Below are 11,640 nucleotides of genomic sequence, written 5' to 3' on the forward strand. Positions count from 1 at the left end.
ATCTAAAGGGTGCCTTAAGAATTAAATGAATGAAAGTCATAGGTGGGGAGTTCAATTTCTAAGCAGACAGAACGTCCTGTGTATGAGCTCTGAATGAGGTGGAAGGAATGAGGCACGTCCTTCAAGGTACTAAGGAACGACCTCTGGAAAGTGAGCGGTCTTCCAGGAAGGCCATCATGGCTGAGGGGTAATGAATTGCAGTAATACTGAGACGGGAGAGGAGAGTGGGGAAGTGGGAGAGGCCCCATTGCTCAGCACCTTGTAAAGATTTTGGTCATTTTTTTAAGAGGACAGAGGAGACTTTCGAGGTGGGTGGGATGGTGGGTGGGGAAGGTTGAGGAATGACAGATTTCTATATGAAAGTCACTCTGGCTACAACGTGGAAAATGGATTAGATGGGGCCTGGGCAGAGGTAGGGGAAGGCGATCCCATTGGCTTCCTCCTTGCCATCCCCGTAGCCATGATCCCCAGTCCAGATTTTTGTTGTCTCTTCTTGCCTTGCAGCAGAAAACACCTCTACTACTGTCCCTAGCAACTTACGTTCAGTGTGGCTGTCTCACTTCTGACAATAGAAAAGAAAATCAACAATCCTTCTTTGGGCTCAAAATAAAGTTCAAACTCCTTAGTCTGGCTACAGGTCCCTTCAAACCCGGCCCTTGTCTCCCTCACCAGTGTCACATCCAACCACTTGTCACCGATACCCTGTGCTCTAGTCCATACAAGGGAGACTCGAGAGCTGGACTGCAGTTTGAGGTGGAAGGACAGAGGAGTAGAGGCACCGAGAGCCAGATCTGAGGCTGAGTCAGAGGTCTAGAATATTAACTGAACAGAAAGTAAAGGAAACCGGCCGAAGTGGGGGTTTCAGGCAGTTGGCTTCCAGCACCTTCAGGGAGTTGGCTATGAGAGCATCAAAGACCACAATCTGGGAAGCACTCAGGGACAAGGCATCTGGAGGCTTGGATGCAAGACCAAAGGTGTAGTCGCTGGGAGGTGGTTCCCCAGGACAGGCCCCCGAGCACTGACAGATGGGAGCTTCAGGACAGGACCCCCAACCAGTAGAGAGCCATGACCACAGCTGGCAAAGAATGGGCAGGACTCAGAGACCTGTAACTCAGAAGGTCAAGGGCAATGGCTGACTTGAGGATGACTTGGTAGGAGGAGAACGATGAGAACATTATATTCTGCCTGTCTGGAGCCAGAATGAATTGTAGAACAAAAGGAGCAAGGCCAAGCTTCCAGTCAAGGCTAGAGCTAGAAGTGCGTGGAGAAAGGAGTGGGCAGCTCCTGCCTTCACCTGCACCAAGTTCAACAAACACACAGTCATAGCCATGGCTGGTCCCCAGAGCACACACAAGACAAGGATGTTAGTGGCTGCCCCGTGCACTCCGGTGAGCTGTGCTCGCTTGGGAGACCCATCCTCCTTGAAGGTGAGTGAAATCTCAACATGAGTAAGGTTCTGAGAGTAGCCCTGTAACTCTGAGGAGGGCCTCTGGAGACCATAACTGTGTACAGTTCACATGGTAACCAGAAGACTATGACATACTTCAGAAGGTGGTGAGGTCACAGAACACAAGCTTTAAAGTAAGTGAATCATGTGTGCCTCATTTATTTTTAAAAGCAACTTCTGAGAAGGGCTTAGAACAAATTTTTTCCCTGAGTGCCATTTCCCACAGGTACTCACAGAACAATAAGGTGTGACCATAATGGCTGCACTGAGTTGTCTCTTGGACAGTGTCAGAAGGGACATAAAGAAGGTGGACAGAGAACTAAGGCAACTGAGATGCATCGACGAATTTAGCACGCGGTGCCTGTGTGACTTGTATATGCACCCCTACTGCTGCTGTGACTTGCACCCATATCCGTACTGCTTGTGCTACTCCAAGCGATCACGCTCTTGCGGCCTGTGTGATCTCTACCCATGTTGCCTGTGTGATTACAAGCTTTACTGTCTGCGACCATCGCTCAGAAGTTTGGAGAGGAAAGCCATCAGAGCCATAGAAGATGAGAAGCGAGAGCTTGCCAAGTAAAATAACTTATTTTTAGATTTTTATAGTTGGTATATTAGCCTTATAAGTTGGAATAAGGAAAAATATGTGACAATCAATACTTGAACAAAGATTAAAAGGGTTCAGGATAATGACCCTGGTGACTTAGGAAAGATTTAAGGAAAGAAGAGTAAATGAGTCCATGATGGGAATTGTTGGGTTCTCAAAAGACAATGTAATGATGTTGATTGGCAAGGTCGTTGGTGGTTTATAGCAAGAATGCCAGTATGATAAATAATGCGGCTTTAATGAAGGGAAGAAACAGGGGGTGTCATTAAAAAGCCATTGGAAGCAGCAAACTAAACATTTTTCCTGGTTATGAGTAAAGTGATTTGAGTATATTTTGACTTACAGAAATGACTATAGGAGAAGTAATAATAATTGATCAAATCCTTAATGCATGCCAGAGGCTTTACAAGCAGGAGAGCAAATTGAACAATAGAGGCATTACCTTGGTCTTGTGGGAATATCATTCTCCTATCCCCCCACTCCAGACAAAGACTTACCTTGTGTCTGGAATTGGGTCTATCATGTTGGCTTCCCCTCTCATTCTAGCAAAGGTCTTGCAAATAAACTATGGACTGAGTTGTAGCTTTCAGGATAGACTTGAAAGTCTTTTTAATTGAATTGGGCAATTAAAAAGAGTCAGTTTAAAAAAAATTTTGTTTTAGATTATATTTTCTTTTTACCTGAAGAAGCCTTTCCTTTTCTAACTTTTTACATATGCCATTTAGTCTGTTACTGTTGATGAAAAAGATGGTTCAAAGTGCTGTCCCTGGTTAAAGAAATAATACATTCATACACTGAAATAATAAGTAAATGTAGAAAGGATTGATGAAACATTTTACATATTGATGTATTAAGTCAAACAAGCAAAGTGCAGAAAAACAGATAGACAGACGATAGATAGATAGATAGATAGATAGATAGATAGATAGATAGATAGAGTCTCTTGATAACAGTGACAGTGATGTTTCTTTGGAAAAAGCAATAGGAGGCAGGGTGCAGTGGCTCATGCCTGTAATCCCAGCACTTTGGGAGGCCGAGGCGGGCAGATCACCTGAGCTCAAGAGTTTGAGACCAGCCTGGCTAACATGGTGAAACCCCATCTCTACTAAATACAAAAAAAAAAAAAAAAAAAAAAAAAATTAGCCAAGCATAGTAGCAGGTGCCTGTAATCCCAGGTACTTGTGAGGCTGCGGCAGGAGAATCGCTTGAACCCAGGAGGCAGAGGTTGCAGTGAGCCAAGATCGCGCCAGTGCACTCCAGTCTGGGTGACAAAGCGAGACGCTGTTTCAAAAGGAAAAAAAAAAAAGGATAATTATTGTCTAGGTCACCAGCCACCAATGGTCATGAATGAACCTCCCTCATAGCCTGGGAGCTTTCACCTGTAAATTCATCTATACTCTTTGAACCAATGTTTGTTTTTATTTCTTAGGGTATCAAGTTACATAAATTGCTCACACTTGAGGCAGGGGCTCTTTTTAAAATATTTGGTCCAAGTTAAGGTTTCTTTGTGAGCAGATTAGTATCCAGTCTCCTCCTACCTTTGGATACTTGAATACCCTTGTCCAGGTCTTTCCAGCCTCTGTCTCCTGGCTGCTCTCCTATCCCCAGACTCTACCAATTAAAATGCCTCTCTGTCCTGTGCCATCTACTCTCTTTATGCCTCTTTCAGGAGCCTTGTTTCTTGGCATGCAGTAGAAACAGCTTCAAGCTTAATCTCGGCAGTGTAGTTTAGGCAAGAGGTAATGCTTTCTCTTGTTTGTGATGCTCTTCCTGACAGCGTCTGGGTCTTTGCCTACTTTTTCTGTGCCTGCAGGCAGTATATAAAGCTGGTGATGTCTTTACATTAATTCCTGGATCTCGGAAATGATAATTCCAAGTCCATTTTAGAAATGACCTCAAGGCTTGTCCTCTTTATCTCTTCCAATTCACACCACCTTGTGAAATGTCTATGCTCTATTTCTGACAACTTGACATTTCACTCTCTAAAAAGGCTTAGTGTCATTTGCAAACCTAAATATTCAATTTTCCTGAATATGGGTGAATATGGGTGAAAATGTTAAACCCTGATTTTAGCCTCAGTCCCAGACAGCCCCCACTGTAGTATTTTTTCCTCTAGTGCAATGCCATTTATTCTTATCTCTAAACTAGTGCCTGATCCATAACTAAATAGATACAGAAATATGTTGATTCAATTTTTTAAAACAATTTTTGGTGTGAAAGCTTGCCCAAGGCTTTTTGAGTTTAGAATTCATATTCACATGACCTTCCTCCCTTTTAAAGAATGCAAGGGGGTTGGTTAGTTATGACATATCCTTCAGATGGCAGGCTGTGTTGTCCAGAAGGTTCTTTGCCCAATGTGAAGTGAAGACTCTCTGATCTGCAGTTGTGTTGGCCCCCTTGAAACTGTTTTTCTGGGTCAGAGTCAATCTACTGTGTCTCTGGGTCCTCCTTTAATAACTGGCAAAAAGCCTCAGCCAACAGCTTCTTAATTCATCCCACAGATTTCTTGAGCACTCCTGACTATAATAGTCAGTTATTTGATTGATGTATGTGTAGTGTTTTCTTAGACTGGGCATAGAAAATCCAATCTAAGCTGGGTGCAGTGGTTCACACCTGTAATCCCAGCACTTTGGGAGGCTGTAATGGGAGAATTGCTAAAGTCTGGTAATTCGAGATCAGCCTGAGCAACACAAGGAGACCCCATCTCTACAAAAAATAAAAATTAAAAAAATTAGCCAAGCGTGGTGGCACATGCTTGTGGTCCACAGTACTCAGGAGGCTGAGGTGGGAGGATTGCTTGAGCCTGGGAGGTCAGGACTGCAGTCAGCCGTGATTATGCCACTGCACTCCAGCCTAGGCAATAGAAAGAGACCCTGTTTCAAAGAAAGAAAGAAAGAAAGAAAGAAAGAAAGAAAGAAAGAAAGAAAGAAAGAAAGAAAGAAAGAAAGAAAGAGAGAGAGAGAGAGAGAGAGAGAGAAAGGAAGGAAGGAAGGAAGGAAGGAAGGAAGAAAGAAAGGGAGAGAGAGAGAAAGGAAGAAAGAAAGAAAGGGAGAGAGAGAGAGAGAAAGAAAAGAAAGAAAGGAAGGAAGGGAAAGATAGAAGAGACGGAGGGAGGGAGGGAGGGAGGGAGGGAAGGAAGGAAGGAAGGAAGGAAGGAAGGAAGGAAGGAAGGAAGGAAGGAAGGAAGGAAGGAAGTCCAATCCATTTCCATTCTTTATTGGGCAGCTACTCCAGAAGACAACATGTTGGCAGTGTCTTCCTTGGTAGAGACCCAAGTAAGCACCTTTGTTTCTTTAGCTTCTTTGATATCCTCTTTTCCTCCCCTAGAGGCAGGCAGTGGTCCTGTCTCTTCTTCCCTCTTCCGGATTTAGAGGGACTGAGAGGACTGCATTGGTTTCCTTTGTGGGAAGCCATGCCACCAGACTGATTTAAGTTGTACCCGATTCACCACCACATTTCATGGGCTTCCCTACCCTCTGTCTTAAGGCTGGAGAAACAAAACCCAGGCCCTCCTCAATCCTGCCCTAGGAGTTTATTATCTAATTCATGGGTGCCCCGCGTGGCCAGGACACCAGGCAGTCCCCAGGAGCAAAAGAACTTTGATTTACAGCTGTACTCTTTACCGGTACCTAGAAACGAATCCTGAGACCGTGTTTCTGTCCACGTACCCAAGTGTCTGTGGTTGGCACAAATCTCAGTGAAAAATTCCCTTGAAATCCCCACACCAGGGGCACTCTCAAAACTTCAAAAATCTGCCTCCTCATTTCTTGGTTCCCTCTTCATGCTCTGAGGATGAGGTTTTCACTGAATCCACTCTTGCTTGGTGAGGCTGATGAGTCAGGCCTCATGGTGAGCTCTTTGTGGGTTTAGAGGTGCCTTGCCCAGGTCTAAGCCCTCAGAGAAAGCTTTCTAGTCTCTCTCATTCTCTGACCCAGAGGTCAAAGTATAAGTGAGCCCTATGGGGCTTTCTAGCTGGTGCAAGGCTGGCTCTTCCACTCCCACTGAGGGGAGCTCTCCCTTGTTTCCCTCTGTGTCCTCTGCAGAAGTGGAAGTGAGTTGGGCCTTTGCCTGCCTCTCATCATAGACTCTTCACATCCATACTTTTCACAGCTCAGTCACGCCTTGGCTGCAGGGGTAAAAGTCACTTCCCATCTAGGCCAAATGCATTGCTATGATTTGGTTTGACCTTGTTGTTTAATGATATAAGACTTAAAGCTTCAGATTTAGGGTAAGTCCATGTAAGGTGGGCCTGGTGCAGCTTGATAAAGAAGACTTACACTTTATTGAATGAAACTGTTCCTAGCACTTCACGTTCATTTAAGCCTTGTAACATGGGTGATATATTGGGTGATATTATCTTGGTCATCTTACAGACAATGAAACAGATTCAGGGGCCATGTTCTTGATCACTAGGTGGTGGCAGAGCCAAGACTTGAAGCTGTGTGTGCCTGAGTCTGGAATCTGTGAGCTTAATCTCTTGTCAGTGGTTCTCAATGTGTGGCCCCTGAAGCAGATTAGTAGCATTACCTGCAGCATGTTAGAAATGCAGATTCTCAGATCCACCCTAGATCTGCTAGTTCTGAAACCTCTGAAACTCTAGGGGTGGGATCCAGCCACCTGTGTTTTTCTGTTGCTGTTGTTGTTTTGTTTTGTTTTTCTGAGATGGAGTCTTGCTCTGCCACCCAGGCTGGAGTACAGTGGTGGGATCTCGGCTCTCTGCAACTTCTGCCTCCTGGGTTCAAGCGATTCTCCTTTCTCGGCCTCCTGAGTAACTGGGACTAGAGGTGCGGACAACCACGCCCAGCTAATCAGCCACCTGTGTTTTAACAAACCCTGCAGGAGAGTCAGATGCACTTGTGCCATGCTGCCTGGCTCCCTGCTGAGTGATACTGTCCTCAGTATCAACCCGAAAGCCTGGAGAAGAGAGAAAAGGCTAGAAAATAAGAGAAAGGGGGAAGAAAGGAGAAGAGAAAGAAAAAGATGTGTTGGAAAGAGAAGGATCAAGTTTAAATGGGACTTTGGGAAGGGGCTATATTCAGGAGAAAAAGCAAAGTACTCCAACGAAGCCTAGAGGAAGGCCTGCCCCACCTGGTTCCCTGGCAGAGGTAGATATTTTTGACATCTTCATTACTTTATTCATGACCAGGCTGAATCTGATTTATATCTTTGAGAAGATGGCTGGGTATGCAGCTGGTCATTGCTGTGGGCAGCATGTTTCATATTTGGGAGTCTGGTTGTACATCCAGGTGAAATTCAGCATTAGCAGGGAGGAAAGGAGGCTGCACAGAGCAGTAGACACAGGCACTGACTGTCTGCTAGCTTTTCCCAGCCTTCCCAAGAGGCTTCTGTAAAGCAGCTGATTTCCCTACGTTTACTGAGGCTAAGCTTCGGCCCCACGATAACAAGTATAGGAGGCAAACTTCCTTTGCGCAGAACCCCATAGAGCCATGGAAAATTCCAGGTGGGGTGATGGGGACATCACCAGGCAGGAGTCAAATTGCAAGTTCAGAGTTGAGTCTGATGAGTAAAATGTGGCTTCTGCAAGTTTCCCCTAAACCAACACATCTTCCCTGATAACCACTGACTTAGAAGCAAGAAGAAAAGGAAGCATGATCTGGCCAAGACTTTTTGGGTGACTTCCTGAAGACATTTGTGAGACTCTTGTGCAGCTGTCACAGAGCCACAGGAACCAAAGCGACAAGCATAGAGGAAAAAAGGAACCCAAGCAACAAAATACATGAAATTGTGCCTTGGGACCCAGGTTACTTAGAGATGAATGTGGGCACTGACATGGGCTTATAGACCTGGCTCCCAGATCCAGCTTCTGTGGAGGTCAAGAGGGCTTTGCCAAAACCAGCTGTGGCCAGAGCCGGGGCCACTAGCAAGGACTCCCAGCTGGGGTCCTTGGCCCTCCTTTAGGAGGCCCGGCTGCATCGTCCTGGTGGGATTTGATGTTTCTCGTCTCATATGAGAAGATCCGGCTGAACAGAAGTTTGATTCTCAGACCATGCACACACTGTGGGAGAGTCTTGAAAGGCCCAGAGAGTGCCCATCTTGCTCTGTGCTTCCCCTTGGGCTTGCCTGCTCTGGCTTTAAGCCTGTAATCCATCCAGAGAGGGTACCATGCCTGGAGTTTGGGCTGGTTCCCTGCATCTTTGTGGGCTATTTTCTGCCCATCCAGTAAGATAGAGTGCTTGTTCTCCTGCTTACCTCACAAAGATAGATTTCAAAGAGTCCAAAATTCTCCTACTTTCTCCTTAGTATGGCGTAGGGTACCCTGGCACACCCAGGGCAAGAAAGACAATCATGCCCCATGCCACCCCCAGGTTCCATGGGGCAAGAGGTAGAAATGGGGCTGAGGTCGGGTGTGGTGGCTCACACCTGTAATCCCAGCACTTTGGGAGGCTGAGGCAGGCAGATCACAAGGTCAAGAGATTGAGACCATCCTGGCTAACATGGTGAAACCCCCTTCTCTACTAAAAAAAAAAAAGAAGCCAGGCATGGTGGCGGGCACCTGTACTCCCAGCTACTCAGGAGGCTGAGGCAGTAGAATGGCGTGAACCCGGGAGGTGGAGCTTGCAGTGAGCCAAGATGGTGCCACTGCACTCCAGTCTGGGCAACAGAGCGAGACTCCATCTCAAAAAAAAAAAAAAAAAAAAGAAAAGAAAAGAAAAGAAAAGAAATGGGACTGAATACAGTCCTCTGGGTGTATTACACAAGTTGTTTCTGTTTGCCTCAGTGTCTTCTGGGACTGAGTTCTACTTGATCATTTTATAATTAGCCACTGAGAGTCTTGATTTGTAACTTTCAGTACAAGGTAGTGAACACTCAAACTGCTAATCTAATGATGTTAGGGCTCAAGTGGAAAATACAGATAAAAATCAATATGTATAGCATGATTTCACAAGAACACATACAAAACTCTCTCTCTTTCTGCATGTATATAGAACTACACACACACACACACAAAGTCAAACACCAAAATGCTAAGAGTTATATGAGATTATAGGTATTTTTAAAATAGTCCATATGTTTACTTATCTGTATTTTGAGTCTTCTACAATGAACTTGTATAACTTATGTAACAAAAAGAAGTTACCGCATAAACAAAATTTAACATACAAAAGTGATATGGTGATAATTACATCTGCATCACAGTTATTATTGTGAAGATTAAATGAAATATGCCTTTAACATGCTTAGCACTTTCCACAGCACACTGAAAAAAAAAAAGACAAAACCTTAACATCCTATGTGCCAAGCATTATTGTAAATATTTTCTTGCATTAACTAATTTAAGCCTCACAGCAACCCAATGATGTAGACTATTTTTATTGCCCGTTTTACAGATGAGGAAACTGAGGCACAGAGAAGTAAGTTATCCACATGGCAGAGCCAAGCTTTAAACCTAGGTACACCAGTTCCACAGTCTGTTCTTAGGCACTTTGCTTTACTACCTCTTGACGAATCATAACTGATCAATTAGTGTGAGCTGCTGTTATTGTTTTTATTAAGGATTTACACAATAGAACTACTGAATAGCAAAAGGTAGCTCTATAGGAACCATGGTAGCTCTGCAGTGAGAACAGAGGAGAGCGCTGATGTATAGCATTTTCCAGTTTCCATGGTGTAAATATCCTCATCACGACTATGATTGATTTCAAGCTATCAACGTGCAGTACTAAATGGGGAGTCAGGAAGAGATATGCACTATCAGCTCTTGCTAGCTGATGCGATCCTGATTCAGGACACCACTGGCAGGCTGTTCTGTATCTGATCAACATGGCCCCACCCAGCTGACTGCATTTCTGCTGGTGCCGGCTGTCCAGAGCCTAGAGTGACTTCCCAGCCTGGAGGAGCCAGGCCCTGCTGGGCAGAGCCAGGCCAGGGCTCTCCTGCCATCCTTGTTTGATTGAGCTTTCAGGCTGTCTCTATGCAACTGCCAGAGGTAGCACCTGTCCTATGAACCAGTAGGGCTGGGTTCTAAAGTTGGCAGCCATCTCTAAAATGCAGATTTTAAATGGTATCTTAATAGTTACATCCCATTTTTTAATCTACATAAATACAAAATATAATTTATATATATAATTTAATTATAACTATATACACAATTTAATTATAGTAATAATGAGAGTGATAATAATTAAGCAGGATTTATAATGTACCAAGCACAGTGCTAAGTAAAATATCATAATCTCATCTAATCCTCCATTAGCCCTATATGATGCAGGCATTAATATAATTATTATCTCCATTTTGCAGATGAGGAAACTGAGGCACAGAGGGGTTAAGGAACCTACCCAAGGATGCATAACTAATAAAAGGAGGAGCTGGTATTTAAACACGAGAGAAAGATTTGGAAGGGCAGGCAGCATGCATTCATTGTGAATAGCGGTGTACTTGTGGGGCCGTGTGATTCACACGGGTGGACTACACTTTTTACTTCATGCATTTGTGTAAAGTTTATTTTCACAGTGGCTAGTGTTAACTTTGGCTATTTCAAAAGCTAGAAATCAAAATATTGCTTCTCAAGCTGTGTCTGGATTCTGAGGTCTGAGCTCTCTCCCACCCTGTCCCTTTTCTCAATTCCAGACTGAGAAGAACAACAAATAGAATTCTGGCTTCCTCCTGCTGTAGCAGTAACATTTTAGGATCAGTGAATGTATGCGGTTTTGAACCTGATCAAGTCAAAGTTCGAGTGAAGGATGGAAAGGTATGTGTGTCGGCTGAGCGGGAGAACAGGTACGACTGCCTCGGATCGAAAAAGTACAGCTACATGAACATCTGCAAAGAGTTCAGCTTGCCGCCCTGTGTGGATGAGAAGGATGTAACATACTCCTACGGGCTCGGCAGTTGCGTCAAGATCGAGTCTCCTTGCTACCCTTGCACTTCTCCCTGCAACCCTTGCAACCCCTGCAACCCGTGCAGCCCCTGCAACCCCTGTAGCCCCTGCAGCCCCTGCAACCCATGTGACCCTTGCAACCCGTGTTATCCCTGTGGAAGCCGATTTTCCTGTAGGAAGATGATTTTGTAAAGTGCACATAGGAACCCATTACTTAATAGAAGTCAGCTACTCCACCCAGGCAGCTCTCTCAATGTTTCTCCTCTCCTTCCCGTGGCCCCTGTTGTTCAAGTACGTAGGAAACTGAATACATAATTGCAATCTGCTGGTGTTGTGTGAAAGTCTTTTGGTTAAATCCACTGCAGGAGCCCTGCAGAGTTAGTGAACACTGGAATAGTGGATGGGAATAGAAGGATGATATATGGTGAGACCCACCCTCCCACTCCCTCCTCCATACCCAACTACCTCCAGACTCCAGGAGAAGACACTTTTCTGGTGGGCATCCCCAGACATTGTTTTCCAGATGATCCAGTGAAATGGCCTAGCCCAGAAACCAAATGGTCAAAGCAGAAACGGATTAACTAGAGTTGAAGGCAAACACATTTTCAAAGCTACTGCAGTAGGGAGTCCTGGAAAGAGACTCCTCAAGCACAGTGGGGTTGTGGTTTTACTGGACAATGATCAGAATACAAAAAGTATGGGGTGGTAGGTGGGATGAGGGGCATGTTTGCTGGCCAAGGCGGG

At 44.8% G+C, this 11,640-nt stretch overlaps 1 protein-coding gene across 2 annotated transcripts; it reads left to right on the forward strand.

Annotated features, from left to right (window-relative positions):
- Positions 1-1,564: 1,564 nt before the first annotated feature.
- Positions 1,565-11,222, forward strand: ODF1 (outer dense fiber of sperm tails 1). 2 transcript variants are annotated; one of them, XM_010354532.2, is made up of 2 exons: positions 1,565-2,023; positions 10,647-11,222. In XM_010354532.2, the coding sequence occupies exons 1-2, from the start codon at positions 1,704-1,706 to the stop codon at positions 11,086-11,088; spliced, it is 762 nt and encodes a 253-aa protein (XP_010352834.1). In that variant the 5' UTR covers positions 1,565-1,703; the 3' UTR covers positions 11,089-11,222. The 2 variants fall into 2 exon arrangements, 1 of the variants encoding a protein (XP_010352834.1); XR_004059309.1 differs by lacking the exon at positions 1,565-2,023 and adding an exon at positions 6,937-7,159 and having other exon boundaries at positions 10,647-10,764.
- The last annotated feature ends 418 nt before the right edge of the window (positions 11,223-11,640 follow it).

This window comes from Rhinopithecus roxellana, chromosome 9 (assembly GCF_007565055.1).
Source record: "Rhinopithecus roxellana isolate Shanxi Qingling chromosome 9, ASM756505v1, whole genome shotgun sequence".
Taxonomy (NCBI): domain Eukaryota; kingdom Metazoa; phylum Chordata; class Mammalia; order Primates; family Cercopithecidae; genus Rhinopithecus; species Rhinopithecus roxellana.